Here is a 16,000-nt window from a genome sequence, read left to right on the forward strand (position 1 = left end):
GATGGTCGGAGTATGGAGGCAGATAGCAAAAACGAAATTGAAGAAGAAACTGAAGCTATTGAGCGAATAGCTATTGACGCTATTCGGCCATAGCATGGGTGTACCTAATGAAGTGGCCCATAGCATGGCTGCCTTATTAGCATCGCCGGTAAAATGTGCGGACCAAACGATCAGGACTTTCCCATCTTGTGACACTGGAGCAACTTAAATCCGTCGATTGGTAAGTGTTTGTTTCACATTAAATGTGGGTATCTAGTTTCAAATGTACGTACAGCTAGCGTAAATAGCATGTTAGCATCGATTAGCGTAGCATGTTAGCATCGATTAGCTGGCAGTCATGCTGCTACCAAATATGTCTGATTAGCACATAAGTCAACAACATCAACAAAACTCACCTTTGTGATTTCGTTGACTTAATGGTTGCAAATGCATCTGGGGCGGTTTAGCTCAGTTGGTAGAGCGGCCGTGCCAGCAACTTGAGGGTTGCAGGTTCGATTCCCGCTTCCGCCATCCTACTCATTGCCGTTGTGTCCTTGAGCAAGACACTTTACCCACTTGCTCCCAGTGCCACCCACACTGGTTTGAATGTAACTTAGATATTGGGTTTCACTATGTAAAGCGCTTTGAGTCACTAGAGAAAAAGCGCTATATAAATATAATTCACTTCACTTCACATCCATACATCTCTGTGCCATGTCTGTCTTAGCATCGCCGGTCAAATGTGGAGACACTCTGGTACATTCAATGGGGGTCTGGCGGCAGATTTCTTGCCAGTGGTGCAACTTGAATCCCTCCCTGTTAGTGTTGTTACACCCTCCGACAACACACCCACGAGGCATGATGTCTCCAAGCTTCCAAAAAATAGTCGAAAAAAACGGAAAATAACAGAGCTGAGACCCGGTGTTTGCAATGTGTTGAAAATGAAAATGGCGGGTGTGTTACCTCGGCGACGTCACGTTCTGACGTCATCGGCAAAATACCGATAAACAGAAAGGCGTTTAATTTGCCAAAATTCACCCATTTAGAGTTCGGAGATCGGTTAAAAAAATATATATGGTCTTTTTTCTGCACCATCAAGGTATATATTAACGCTTGCATAGGTTTGCTGATAATGTTCCCCTTTAAGGACTTTAACGGTGAGACTGCTTGCCAGGACAACATCGACAGAGCCATTGCAGCGTATGTACTAGAACAGTGGTTCTCAACCTTTTTTCAGTGATGTACCCCCTGTGAACATTTTTTTAATTCAAGTACCCCCTAATCCAGGGGTCCCCAAAATCTGGCCCGCGGGAAGTCCCAAGTTGTAATATTTGAATTTCCCTGCTTTTCAGGGGATTTTATTATATATTTTATTATAAAATCCCCTGTTTCTTTAGTGGATTTTATTATATATGCATCTATTTTCTGCCGCTTATCGTTTTCAAGGTCGCAGGGGGTGCTGGAGTCTATGTTATTATAAAATCCCCTGAAGATCAGGGAAACCTGCGAGACAGGCCTGTAGGGATGAAATAGCCTCTGTGTTATTTCCTGACCTGATATATATTTTACAGCCCGGCCCTCGGCTAAAAAATGTTTAACCCAATGTGAGTCAAAAAGCTTGGGGACCCCTGCCCTAATCAGAGCAAAGCATTTTTTGGTTGAAAAAAAGAGATAAAGAAGTAAAATACAGCACTATGTCATCAGTTTCTGATTTATTAAATTGTATAAAGTGCAAAAATATTGCTCATTTGTAGTGGTCTTCCTTGAACTATTTGGAAAAAAAGATATAAAAATAAATAAAACCTTGTTGAAAAAAAACAAGTGATTCAATGATAAATACAGATTTCTACACATAGAAGTAATCATCAACTTAAAGTGTCCTCTTTGGGGATTGTAATAGAGATCCATCTGGATTCATCAACTTCATTCTAAACATTTCTTCACAAAAAAAGAAATCTTTAACATCAATATTTATGGAACATGTCCACAAAAAATCTAGCTGTCAACACTGAATATTGCATTGTTGCATTTCTTTTCACAGTTTATGAACTTACATTCATATTTTGTTGAAGTATTATTCAATAAATATATTTATAAAGGATTTTTGAATTGTTGCTATTTTTAGAATTAAAAAAAATAAATGTCACGTACTCCTAAGCTTTCAGGCAGCTAATTAGCATGATACCGGCGTCAGAACAGCAAACGGCACGGAAAACATTTTCACGTACTTGGACACAGTGGACAGTGAGGACATAAACATGGAAAGCGAGCTAAGGAAGAAACTCCAAACTCTGCTTCTGTTCATCATTCATCTCTTATATACTCTTTCATCCTCGACTTGTAGAGTGTTTGATTATCACATCACTCTAAATGTATCCATCCATCCATCCATCATCTTCCGCTTATCCGAGGTCGGGTCGCGGGGGCAGCAGCCTAAGCAGGGAAACCCAGACTTCCCTCTCCCCAGCCACTTGGTCTAGCTCTTCCCGGGGGATCCCGAGGCGTTCCCAGGCCAGCCGGGAGACATAGTCTTCCCAACGTGTCCTGGGTCTTCCCCGTGGCCTCCTACCGGTTGGACGTGCCCTAAACACCTCCCTAGGGAGGCGTTCGGGTGGCATCCTGACCAGATGCCCGAACCACCTCATCTGGCTCCTCTCCATGTGGAGGAGCAGCGGCTTTACTTTGAGTTCCTCCCGGATGGCAGAGCTTCTCACCCTATCTCTAAGGGAGAGACCTGGAAACTCATTTGGGCCGCTTGTACCCGTGATCTTATCCTTTCGGTCATGACTCAAAGCTCATGACCATAGGTGAGGATGGGAACGTAGATCGACCGGTAAATTGAGAGCTTTGCCTTCCGGCTCAGCTCCTTCTTCACCACAACGTCCGCATTACTGAAGACGCCGCACCGATCCGCCTGTCGATCTCACCATCCACTCTTCCCTCACTCGTGAACAAGACTCCTAGGTACTTGAACTCCTCCACTTGGGGCAGGGTCTCCTCCCCAACCCGGAGATGGCATTCCACCCTTTTCCGGGCGAGAACCATGGACTCGGACTTGGAGGTGCTGATTCTCATTCCGGTCGCTTCACACTCGGCTGCGAACCGATCCAGCGAGAGCTGAAGATCCCGGCCAGATGAAGCCATCAGGACCACATCATCTGCAAAAAGCAGAGACCTAATCCTGCGGTCACCAAACCGGAACCCCTCAGCGCCTTGACTGCGCCTAGAAATTCTGTCCATAAAAGTTATGAACAGAATGGGTGACAAAGGACAGCCTTGGCGGAGTCCAACCCTCACTGGAAACGTGACCGACTTACTGCCGCCAATGCGGACCAAGTTCTGACACTGATCATACAGGGAGTGGACCGCCACAATAAGACAGTCCGGTACCCCATACTCTCTGAGCACTCCCCACAGGACTTCCCGAGGGACACGGTCCAATGCCTTCTCCAAGTCCACAAAGCACATGTAGACTGGTTGGACAAACTTCCATGCACCCTCAAACACTATAAAGTTCACAAACACAAAGAGGGTGTGTTGTATGCAGACCACATTGCTTGGCAGAGTTCAGTGAGGCAAATGCATGCCAAGTTGATCAACAGATTGTACTATTCTCCAGTTTATTAACAGTACTGAAAGGAAGGCTAAAAGGGCATTAATGGGAGCTTTAAAAAAATAATAAGAAAAAAAGAAGTACCTAAATAGTTACTTTTCGCAGTAATGCATTACTTTTTGGTGTAAGTAACTGAGTTAGTAACAGAGTTAGTTTGGAAATAAAGTAACTAGTAACCAGAGGTGGGTAGTAACGCGCTACATTTACTCCGTTACATCTACTTGAGTAACTTTTGGGATAAATTGTACTTCTAAGAGTAGTTTTTATGCAACATACTTTTACTTTTACTTGAGTATATTTATAGAGAAGAAACGCTACTTTTACTCCGCTCCATTTATCTACAATCAGCTCGTTACTCGCTACTTTTTTTTATCGATCTATTATTGTTTGTTTTGGTTTTTCAAAGTAGGATCTACGCATGCCTGCGTTTCACCAATCAAATGCAGTCACTGGTGACGTTGGACCAATCAAACAAAACCAGGCGGTCACATGACCGTCACACGTCGAATCCGACCTAAAAAAGTTGAAAAACTTATTGGGGTGTTACCATTTAGTGGTCAATTGTACGGAATATGTACTGTACTGTGCAATCTACTAATAAAAGTTTCAATCAATCAATCAAAAGTGTAAAGGAAAAAAGACACTTTTTATTTCAACCGTACTTCCCGTCAAAAGCCTAAAGACTGATCGCACAGTTCCTGTCTTCACAATAAAAGCGCCGCTCCATCGCGCCTGCGCTAACAAAATAAGAGTCTCCGAAAGCCAGCGCAAACAAGCTAGCAAGCTACGGAGTTTGCCGCCAATGTATTTCTTGTAAAGTGTATAAAAACCAATATGGAAGCTGGACAAATAAGATGCCAAAAACCAACCACTTTCATGTGGTATTAGACATTTGAAAATGTGGACGTTATCAGCACTATACTGTCTGATTCCAATCAATGCAAGTCATCAGAATCAGGTAATACACCAACTAATATTCTTGTCTTCATGAAAGATAGGAATCTATGTGTTAAACATGCATGTATAATAGACTGTATTTATATTATTTACATGTAAATAATGCTGTATAATTGACTGTATTTATATTATTCACATGTGAATATTGCTTACCGGTACATGTGAATAATGCTGTATAACGGACTGTATTTATATTATTCACATGTAAATAATGTTGTATAATAGACTGTATTTATATTATTCACATTTAAATAATGCTGTATAATAGACTGTATTTATGTTATTCACATGTGAATAATGTTGTATAATAGACTGTATTTATATTATTCAGATGTGAATATTGCCGTATAATAGACTGTATTTATAATATTCACATGTAAAAATACCTAAGTGTTTAATGTCTATTATGAGCGAACTGTGGTGTTGAATTTCCCCCAGGGATGAATACAGTACTTTCTATTCTATTATTTACATCCATCCATCTTCTTCCGCTTATCCGAGGTCGGGTCGCGGGGGCAGCAGCCTAAGCAGAGAAGCCCAGACTTCCCTCTCCCCAGCCACTTCGTCTAGCTCTTCCCGGGGGATCCCGAGGCGTTCCCAGGCCAGCCGGGAGACATAGTCTTCCCAACGTGTCCTGGGTCTTCCCCGTGGCCTCCTACCGGTTGGACGTGCCCTAAACACCTCCCTAGGGAGGCGTTCGGGTGGCATCCTGACCAGATGCCCGAACCACCTCATCTGGCTCCTCTCCATGTGAAGGAGCAGCGGCTTTACTTTGAGTTCCTCCCGGATGGCAGAGCTTCTCACCCTATCTCTAAGGGAGAGACCCGCCACCCGGCGGAGGAAACTCATTTCGGCCGGTTGTACCCGTGATCTTATCCTTTCGGTCATGACCCAAAGCTCATGACCATAGGTGAGGATGGGAACGTAGATCGACCGGTAAATTGAGAGCTTTGCCTTCCGGCTCAGCTCCTTCTTCACCACAACGGATCGATACAGCGTCCGCTTTACTGAAGACGCCGCACCGATCCGCCTGTCGATCTCACGATCCACTCTTCCCCCACTCGTGAACAAGACTCCTAGGTACTTGAACTCCTCCACTTGGGGTAGGGTCTCCCCCAGAATCCCGGAGATGGCACTCCACCATTTTCCGGGCAAGAACCACGGACTCGGACGTGCTGATTCTCATCCCAGTCGCTTCACACTCGGCTGCCAACCGATCCAGTGAGAGCTGAAGATCCTGGCCAGTTGAAGCCATCAGGACTGTGGAACCTCGGGATACGAGTGTCCAGCTTGTAGTCCCAGCGGACTACAATTGTAGTCTTAGTGGACTACAATGGCGGATGCGCGCACATTTTCATGACTTATGCAGGTCCCAATACACATCAGCAGGTACCAGAAGGTAATAAAAGTTGCTTTTGCATAACATTACTAAAGTATGGTCCTTAGACACACGCAGCATAATATTGCTGGTATGTTGAAGCACAGTACGTCTGACTATGGTAGTCGTGATGCACCGACAACCCATCAAGCTGTGCGGCTTCAAAGGTTACTGAAGTCGTACTAAAAACATTCTGACAGATTTTTGTGCTCCGTGTGTAATGTTCTATATTCTCAATGAAACATTTAAAAGTTTTGATGTTGTTTACTGGCGTCACCTGGGTGACTTGTCCAGGGTGTACGCCGCCTTCCGCCCAATTGTAGCAGAGATGGGCACCAGCGCCCCCCCCCCCCCGCCCCCCCCGCGACCCCAAAGGGAATAAGCGGTAGAAAATGGATGGATGGATCTTGCAGTCTACACGTATCTCTTATGTATGACTGCCATCTATCTACTGGTCACACTTATTATTACACCATGTACCAAATACAATTGTTTTGATACTGATAATTTCCGATGTTACATTTTAAAGCATTTAACGGCCAGTAATATCGGACATCTCAGCCCTGACTGCGCCTAGAAATTCTGTTCATAACAGTTGTGAACAGAATCAGTATTCTTTACAAGTGTATGGAAACTTTTTGGCTACGACTGTGTGTGTGTGTGTGTATATATATATATATATATATATATATATATATATATGTTAATTTATGCGGTAAATCACCTTGATTTCTTCATTTAAAATGTAGCTCGCCAAAGTAGCGCAGGTCGGTATATATTAGCGTCCTGGAAGAGTTAGTGCTGCAAGGGCTTCTGGGTATTTGTTCTGTTGTGTTTATGTTGTGTTACGATGCAGATGTCCGATAATGGCTTTTTTGCCGATATTGTCCAACTCTTAACTACCGATCCCGATAACAACCGATACCGATATATACAGTCGTGGAATAAACACATTATAATGCTTAATTTTGTTGTGATGCCCCGCTGGATGGATTAAACAATGTAACTAGGTTTTCCAAAATAAATCAACTCAAGTTATGAAAAAAAATGCCAACTTGGCATTGCCATACTTATCATTGAACCCTGCCTGCCGCCCGAATGCGTATATTGTAAAGTCCCGTGAGAGTTAGTGCTGCAAAGGGTTCTGGGTATTTGTTCCGTTGTGTTTATGTTGTGTTACGCTGTGGAAGTTCTCCCCAAAACGTGTTTGTCATTCTTGTTTAGTGTGGGTTCACAGTGCGGCGCATATTTGTAACCGTTTTAAAGTTGTTTATACGCCACCCTCAGTGTGACCTGTATGGTCGTTGACCAAGTATGCCTTGCATTCACTTATATTTAGGAGGTAGATCACCTCGACTTGATCATTTTAAAAAGTAGCTCACCAAAGTAGCCGGATGGGGTGTATATTGTAGCGTCCCGTAAGAGTTAGTGCTGCAAGGGGTTGCCAACTTGGCACTGCCATATTTATTATTGAAACCCGCCTACCGCCCGAATGCGTATATTGTAGCGTCCCTGAAGAGTTACTGCTGCAAGGGGTTCTGGGTATTTGTTCCGTTGTGTTTATGTTGCGTTACGGTGCGGAAGTTCTCCCCAAAATGTGTTTGTCATCCTTGTTTGGTGTGGGTTCACGGTGTGGCGCATATTTGTAACAGTGTTAAAGTTGTTTATACGCCACCCTCAGTGTGACCTGTATGGCCGTTGACCAAGTATGCTTTGCATTCACTTATATTTATGAGGTAGATCACCTCGACTAGATCATTTAAAAAGTAGCTCACCAAAGTAGCCGGGTGGGGTGTATATTGTAGCGTCCCGTAAGAGTTAGTGCTGCAAGGGATTGCCAACTTGGTACTGCCATTTTTATCATTGAACCCGGCCTACCGCCCGAATACGTATATTGTAGCGTCCCTTAAGAGTTACTGCTGCAAGGGTTTTTGGGTATTTGTTCCATTCTGTTTATGTTGTGTTACGGTGCGGATGTTCTCCCGAAATGTGTTTGTCAATCTCGTTTAGTGTGGGTTCACAGTGTGGCGCATATTTGTAACAGTGTTAAAGTTGTTTATACGGCCACCCTCAGTGTGACCTGTATGGCCGTTGACCAAGTATGCTTTGCATTCACTTATATTTAGGAGGTAGATCACCTCGACTTGATCATTTAAAAAGTAGCGCCCCAAAAGCCGGGTGGGGTGTATATTGTAGCGTCACGTAAGAGTTAGTGCTACAAGGGATTCTGGGTATTTGTTCTGTTGTGTTTATGTTGTGTTACGGTGCGGATGTTCTCCCGAAATGTGTTTGTCATTCTTGTTTGGTGTGGGTTCACAGTGTGGTGCATACTTGTAACAGTGTTAAAGTTGTTTATACGCCACCCTCAGTGTGACCTGTATGGCCGTTGACCAAGTATGCCTTGCATTCACTTATATTTATGAGGTAGATCACCTCGACTTGATCCTTTAAAAAGTAGCTCCCCAAAATAGCCGGGTGGGGTGTATATTGTAGCGTCACGTAAGAGTTAGTGCTGCAAAGGGATCTGGGTATTTTTTCTGTTGTGTTACGGTGCGGATTTTCTCCCGAAATGTGTTTGTCATTCTTGTTTGGTGTGGGTTCACGGTGTGGCGCATATTTGTAACAGTGTTAAAGTTGTTTATACGGCCGCCCTCAGTGTGACCTGTAGGGCCGTTGACCAAGTATGCTTGCATTCATTTATATTTATGAGGTAGATCACCTCGACTTGATCATTTTAAAAATTAGCTCACCAAAGTAGCCGGATGGGGTGTATATTGTAGCATCCCGTAAGAGTTAGTGCTGCAAGGGGTTGCCAACTTGGCACTGCCATATTTATCATTGAAACCCGCCTACCGCCCGAATGCGTATGTTGTAGAGTCCCTTAAGAGTTACTGCTGCAAGGGGTTCTGGGTATTTGTTCCATTGTGTTTATGTTGTGTTACGGTGCGGATGTTCTCCCGAAATGTGTTTGTCAATCTCGTTTAGTGTGGGTTCACAGTGTGGCGCATATTTGTAACAGTGTTAAAGTTGTTTATACGGCCAACCTCAGTGTGACCTGTATGGCCGTTGACCAAGTATGCTATGCATTCACTTATATTTATGAGGTAGATCACCTCAACTTGATCATTTAAAAAGTAGCTCCCCAAAGTAGCCGGGTGGGATGTATATTTTAGCGTCACGTAAGAGTTAGTGCTGCAAAGGGATCTGGGTATTTTTTCTGTTGTGTTTATGTTGTGTTACGGTCCGGATGTTCTCCCGAAATGTGTTTGTCATTCTTGTTTGGTGTGGGTTCACGTTGTGGCGCATATTTGTAACAGTGTTAAAGTTGTTTCTACGGCCACCCTCAGTGTGACCTGTATGGCCGTTGACCAAGTATGCCTTGCATTCACTTATATTTATGAGGTAGATCACCTCGACTTGATCATTTAAAAAGCAGCTCCCCAAAGTAGCCGGGTGGGGTGTATATTGTAGCGTCACGTAAAAGTTAGTGCTGCAAAGGGATCTGGGTATTTTTTCTGTTGTGTTACGGTGCGGATTTTCTCCCGAAATGTGTTTGTCATTCTTGTTTGGTGTGGGTTCACGGTGTGGCGCATATTTGTAACAAGTGTTAAAGTTGTTTATACGGCCACCCTCAGTGTGACCTGTATGGCCGTTGACCAAGTATGCCTTGCATTCATTTATATTTATGAGGTAGATCACCTCGACTTGATCATTTTAAAAAGTAGCTCACCAAAGTAGCCGGGTGGTGTGTATATTGTAGCATCCCGTAAGAGTTAGTGCTGCAAGGGGTTGCCAACTTGGCACTGCCATATTTATCATTGAGCGCCGCCTACCGCCCGAATGCGTGAATTGTAGCGTCCCTTAAGAGTTACTGCTGCAAGGGTTTCTGGGTATTTGTTCCATTCTGTTTATGTTGTGTTACGGTGCGGATGTTCTCCCGAAATGTGTTTGTCAATCTCGTTTAGTGTGGGTTCACAGTGTGGTGCATATTTGTAACAGTGTTAAAGTTGTTTATACGGCCACCCTCAGTGTGACCTGTATGGCCGTTGACCAAGTATGCTTTGCATTCACTTATATTTAGGAGGTAGATCACCTCGACTTGATCATTTAAAAAGTAGCTCCCCAAAGTAGCCGGGTGGGGTGTATATTTTAGCGTCACGTAAGAGTTAGTGCTGCAAAGGAATCTGGGTATTTTTCTGTTGTGTTACGGTGCGGATTTTCTCCCGAAATGTGTTTGTCATTCTTGTTTGGTGTGGGTTCACGGTGTGGCGCATATTTGTAACAGTGTTAAAGTTGTTTCTACGGCCACCCTCAGTGTGACCTGTATGGTCGTTGACCAAGTATGCCTTGCATTCACTTATATTTATGAGGTAGATCACCTCGACTTGATCATTTAAAAAGCAGCTCCCCAAAGTAGCCGGGTGGGGTGTATATTGTAGCGTCACGTAAAATGTTAGTGCTGCAAAGGGATCTGGGTATTTTTTCTGTTGTGTTACGGTGCGGATTTTCTCCCGAAATGTGTTTGTCATTCTTGTTTGGTGTGGGTTCACGGTGTGGCGCATATTTGTAACAAGTGTTAAAGTTGTTTATACGGCCACCCTCAGTGTGACCTGTATGGCCGTTGACCAAGTATGCCTTGCATTCATTTATATTTATGAGGTAGATCACCTCGACTTGATCATTTAAAAAGCAGCTCCCCAAAGTAGCCGGGTGGGGTGTATATTGTAGCGTCACGTAAAAGTTAGTGCTGCAAAGGGATCTGGGTATTTTTTCTGTTGTGTTACGGTGCGGATTTTCTCCCGAAATGTGTTTGTCATTCTTGTTTGGTGTGGGTTCACGGTGTGGCGCATATTTGTAACAAGTGTTAAAGTTGTTTATATGGCCACCCGCAGTGTGACCTGTAGGGCCGTTGACCAAGTATGCCTTGCATTCACTTATATTTATGAGGTAGATCACCTCGACTTGATCACTTAAAAATTAGCTCACCAAAGTAGCCGGATGGGGTGTATATTGTAGCATCTCGTAAGAGTTAGTGCTGCAAGGGATTGCCAACTTGGCACTGCCATATTTATCATTGAACCCGGCCTACCGCCCGAATGCGTATATTGTAGCGTACTTAAGAGTTACTGCTGCAAGTGGTTCTGGGTATTTGTTCCATTGTGTTTATGTTGTGTTACGGTGCGGATTTTCTCCCGAAATGTCTTCGTCATTCTTGTTTGGTGTGGGTTCACAGTGTAGCGCATATTTGTAACAGTGTTAAAGTTGTTTATACGGCCACCCTCAGTGTGACCTGTATGGCCGTTGACCACGTATGCTATGCATTCACTTATATTTATGAGGTACATCATCTCAACTCGATCATTTAAAAAGTAGCTCACCAAAGTAGCCGGGTGGGGTGTATATTTTAGCGTCACGTAAGAGTTAGTGCTGCAAAGGGATCTGGGTATTTTTTCTGTTGTGTTTATGTTGTGTTACGGTCCGGATGTTCTCCCGAAATGTGTTTGTCAATCTCGTTTAGTGTGGGTTCACAGTGTGGCGCATATTTGTAACAGTGTTAAAGTTGTTTATACGGCCAACCTCAGTGTGACCTGTATGGCCGTTGACCAAGTATGCTATGCATTCACTTATATTTATGAGGTAGATCACCTCGACTTGATCATTTAAAAAGTAGCTCCCCAAAATAGCCGGATGGGGTGTATATTGTAGCGTCACGTAAGAGTTAGTGCTGCAAAGGGTTCTGGGTATTTTTTCTGTTGTGTTACGGTGCGGATTTTCTCCCGAAATGTGTTTGTCATTCTTGTTTGGTGTGGGTTCACGGTGTGGCGCATATTTGTAACAGTGTTAAAGTTGTTTATACGGCCACCCTCGGTGTGACCTGTATGGCCGTTGACCAAGTATGCCTTGCATTCACTTATATTTATGAGGTAGATCACCTCGACGTGGTCATTTTAAAAAGCAGCTCACCAAAGTAGCTTCAGTCAGTGCTTTTCTGTAATATTTTCTTCGACAAACGTCACAAAGACATATTTGAAAACGTGACTAAAAATTGTGAGTGCAATAAAAGACGTAAATAAAGAGCAGCGGCACAAAGAGACCGAGAAGAGCGGCCCGAGGATTTGCAAAGGTTAGTATGCGCTCCGATTCTGAAAAAAATATTTGTTTTTAAATCCCTGCAATAGCTGATATATGCGAGTATATGAATGTTGACCTGAGCGCTCATCTTCCAATGAGATGCTGGATCTTTTCCACATCACCGGGCTTGCAGCACAACTCACCATGAAAGAAGAAAGAGGATGTGCGCCTTCCCTGAGCCGATTGCCGTGCCGTGTGTGAAACCCCCAGTGTGGCGACAGCCTTGTTAGTGGCGTGTCGGCGAAGCCTTCTCGCGGCGTGCCTTTATTTTTATTTTTTTTATGCGGACGTTACGCGTTGTGAGTGGAAGGAGCCTCCGGGCGTGTGCGTGCAGAAACAACATCAAGAGTCGTCCCAGTTGAAATATTATTTCCTCGGTTTGATTTGTACTCGCAGACCCTTTGATCCCCCGAGTCGAGCGTGTCGGTCTGCTACAAAAGTACTGGAGAACTGCAATGTGGGCTGGGGGGGGCAAATACTGTCGGATTAAAGAAGGGGTTCCGGAAAAAATACGCTAAAAAGTCGAGCAGAACTTTGAAGTTGATTTATGACTTTGTTTCCATATAAGTTGGGAAATTGTGTTAGATGTAAATATAAACAGAATACAATGATTTGCAAATCATTTTCAACCCATATTCAGTTGAATATGCTACAAAGACAACATATTTGATGTTCAAACTGATAAAAAAAATTGTTTTTGCAAATAATCATTAAATGTAGAATTTGATGCCAGCAACACGTGAAAAAGAAGTTGGGAAAGGTGGCAATAAATACTGACAAAGTTGAGGAATGCTCATCAAACACTTATTTGGAACATCCCACAGGTGTGCAGGCTAATTGGGAACAGGTGGGTGCCATGATTGCGTATAAAAGCAGTTTCCCAGTCTTTCACAAGAAAGGATGGGGCGAGGTACACCCCTTTGTCCACAACTGCGTGAGCAAATAGTCAAACAGTTTAAGAACAACGTTTCTCAAAGTGCAATTGCAAGAAATTTAGGGATTTCAACATCTACGCTCCATAATATCATCAAAAGGTTCAGAGAATCTGGAGAAATCACTCCACGTAAACGGCATGGCCGGAAACCAACATTGAATGACCGTGACCTTCCATCCCTCAGACAGCACTGCATCAAAAACCGACATCAATCCCTAAAGGATATCACCACGTGGGCTCAGGAACACTTCAGAAAACCACTGTCACTAAATACAGTTGGTCGCTACATCTGTAAGTGCAAGTTAAAGCTCTACTATGCAAAGCAAAAGCCGTTTATCAACAACATCCAGAAAGGCCGCCGGCTTCTCTGGGCCCGAGATCATCTAAGATGGACTGATGCAAAGTGGAACAGTGTTCTGTGGTCTGACGAGTCCACATTTCAAATTGTCTTAGGGAATATTCGACATTTTGTCATCCGGACCAAAAGGGAAGCGAACCATTGATTGATTGATTGATTGATACTTTTATTACTAGATTGCACAGTTCAGTACATATTCCGTACAATTGACCACTAAATGGTAACACCCCAATAAGTTTTTCAACTTGTTTAAGTCGGGGTCCACGTTAATCAATTCATGGTACCATCAGTCTGGTACCATCCAGACTGTTATCGACGCAAAGTGTAAAAGCCAGCATGTGTGATGGTATGGGGGTGCATTAGTGCCCAAGGCATGGGTAACTTACACATCTGTGAAGGCACCATTAATGCTGAAAGGTACATACAGGTTTTGGAACAACAAAAGCTGCCATCTAAGCGCCGTCTTTTTCATGGACGCCCCTGCTTATTTCAGCAAGACAATGCCGAACCACATTCAGCACGTGTTACAACAGCGTGGCTTCGTCAAAAAAGAGTGCGGGTACTTTCCTGGCCCGCCTGCAGTTCAGACCTGTCCCCCATGGAAAATGTGTGGCGCATTATGAAGCGTAAAATACGACAACAAGACCCCGGACTGTTGAACGACTGAACCTCTACATAAAACAAGAATGGGAAAGAATTCCACTTTCAAAGCTTCAACAATTAGTTTCCTCAGTTCCCAAACGTTTATTGAGTGTTGTTAAAAGAAAAGGTGATGTAACACAGTGGTGAACATGCCCTTTCCCAACTACTTTGGCATTTAAACGGGGATAGCAGGTCCATTCTATGTGTCATACTTGATAATTTCGCGATATTGCCATATTTTTGCTGAAAGAATTAAGTAGAGAACATCGACGATAAAGTTTGCAACTTTTGGTCGCTAATAAAAAAGCCTTGCCTGTACCGGAAGTAGCAGACAATGTGAGCGTGATGTCACGGGTTGTGGAGCTCCTCACAGACTCACATTGTTTACAATCATGGCCACCAGCAGCAAGAGCGATTCGGACCGAGAAAGTGACGATTTCCCCATTAATTTGAGCGAGGATGAAAGATTTGTGGATGAGGAAAGTGAGAGTGAAGGACTAGAAAGAAAAAAAAAAGGGCAGTGGGAGCGATTCAGATATTATTAGACACATTTACTAGGATAATTCTGGAAAATCCCTTATCTGCTTATTGTGTTACTACTGTTTTAGTGAGATTATATAGTCGTACCTGAAAGTCGGAGGGGTGTGGCCACGGGTGTTGTGACCGCCAGTGTCTTTGAGGGAAGCCACGTTTCTCGCTGAGGCGAAGCGAAAGCATCTGTTGGGGCCGGGTGAGATTATTTTTTTTCCCCTTCCTCCACGGTGGAAGCATCCCACGTTCAGGGGCGGCCGGTCGGAGGAGGCAAGAGAGTCCCCAGCTGACTCTTTGTCAGATGCACGAGCAACGACGCAAGCTCTCCGCTCTTGCCTACGGTGAGAGCCGACTTATTACCACAATTTTCTCACCGAAACCTGCCGGTTGACATGTGGTAGGGAGCCATGTTCGCTTGACCGCTCTGTTCCATAGTAAAGCTTCACCGTCATCTTTTGGGAATGTAAACAAGGAAACACCGGCTGTGTTTGTGTTGCTAAATGCGGCTGCAATACACCATTTCCCAGCTACATCTTTCTTCTTTGACGTCTCCATTATTAATTGAACGAATTGCAAACGATTCAGCAACACAGGTGTCCAGAATAATGTGGAATTATGCGATTAAAGCAAACGACGTAGAGCTGGGAACGGGGCTGGAACAAAATGTCCGCTACAATCCGTGACGTCACGCGTACGCGTCATCATATCGCGACGTTTTCAACAGAATACTTTGCGCGAAATTTAAAATTGCAATTTATTAAACTAAAAAGGCCGTATTGGCATGTGTTGCAATGTTAATATTTCATCATTGATATATAAACTATCAGACTGCGTGGTCGCTAGTAGTGGCTTTCAGTAGGCCTTTAACAAAACACATATTTTTCAAAAATGTCTATATTTTTCAATAAAAATACATTGAAGTTAACCAAATTTGAATGCCCCGTGACCTTCGATCCCTCAGGCGTCACAAACCGACATCAGTGTGTAAAGGATATCACCACCGGGGCTCGGGAACACTTCAGAAAACCACTGTTTGGTTTTTCTATCTACGATCGAGTCCGAATATTCAGTATAGCGTGTTTAGATGAAGCATTTTTATTTTTAATCTGATTAAATGTGAGCGGCATTTTAAAGCGTATACTGATCGTACTTTAAATGCGGATACTGCCATCTTGTGGAGTTAATAGATAAGGACGCAGATGTTACCAGATTTTGACCGAGCACTAATCAGGAATTTGTGGTTATTGAATACTTTGTGGAAACAGGACTACGCTAAACAAATGTGTCTTCCAGGTGCTTACGTCCCAGAGGGTCTGATGACGTCTTGTTCCTGGGACTACATTACCTTCACGCCCTCAGTGCGCTCCTACACCATGCTGCTCTTCACCTTCGTTTTCTTCATCCCGCTCGCCATCATCGTCTTCTGCTACTGCTGCATCTTCCGGGCCATCCGACACACCACCCGGTGAGTGCTCT

General features: G+C 43.8%; 1 protein-coding gene across 1 annotated transcript in view; it reads left to right on the top strand.

Moving 5' to 3' along the window:
* Positions 1-16,000, top strand: part of LOC133557199 (melanopsin-A-like) — a 109,309-nt gene that overhangs the window by 60,285 nt on the left and 33,024 nt on the right. The window contains exon 5 of the mRNA XM_061907487.1: positions 15,818-15,989. Coding sequence (XP_061763471.1) covers positions 15,818-15,989 — 172 coding nt within the window. The remainder of the gene's footprint in view (positions 1-15,817; positions 15,990-16,000) is intronic.

The sequence above is a fragment of the Nerophis ophidion genome, linkage group LG08 (assembly GCF_033978795.1).
Source record: "Nerophis ophidion isolate RoL-2023_Sa linkage group LG08, RoL_Noph_v1.0, whole genome shotgun sequence".
NCBI lineage: Eukaryota > Metazoa > Chordata > Actinopteri > Syngnathiformes > Syngnathidae > Nerophis > Nerophis ophidion.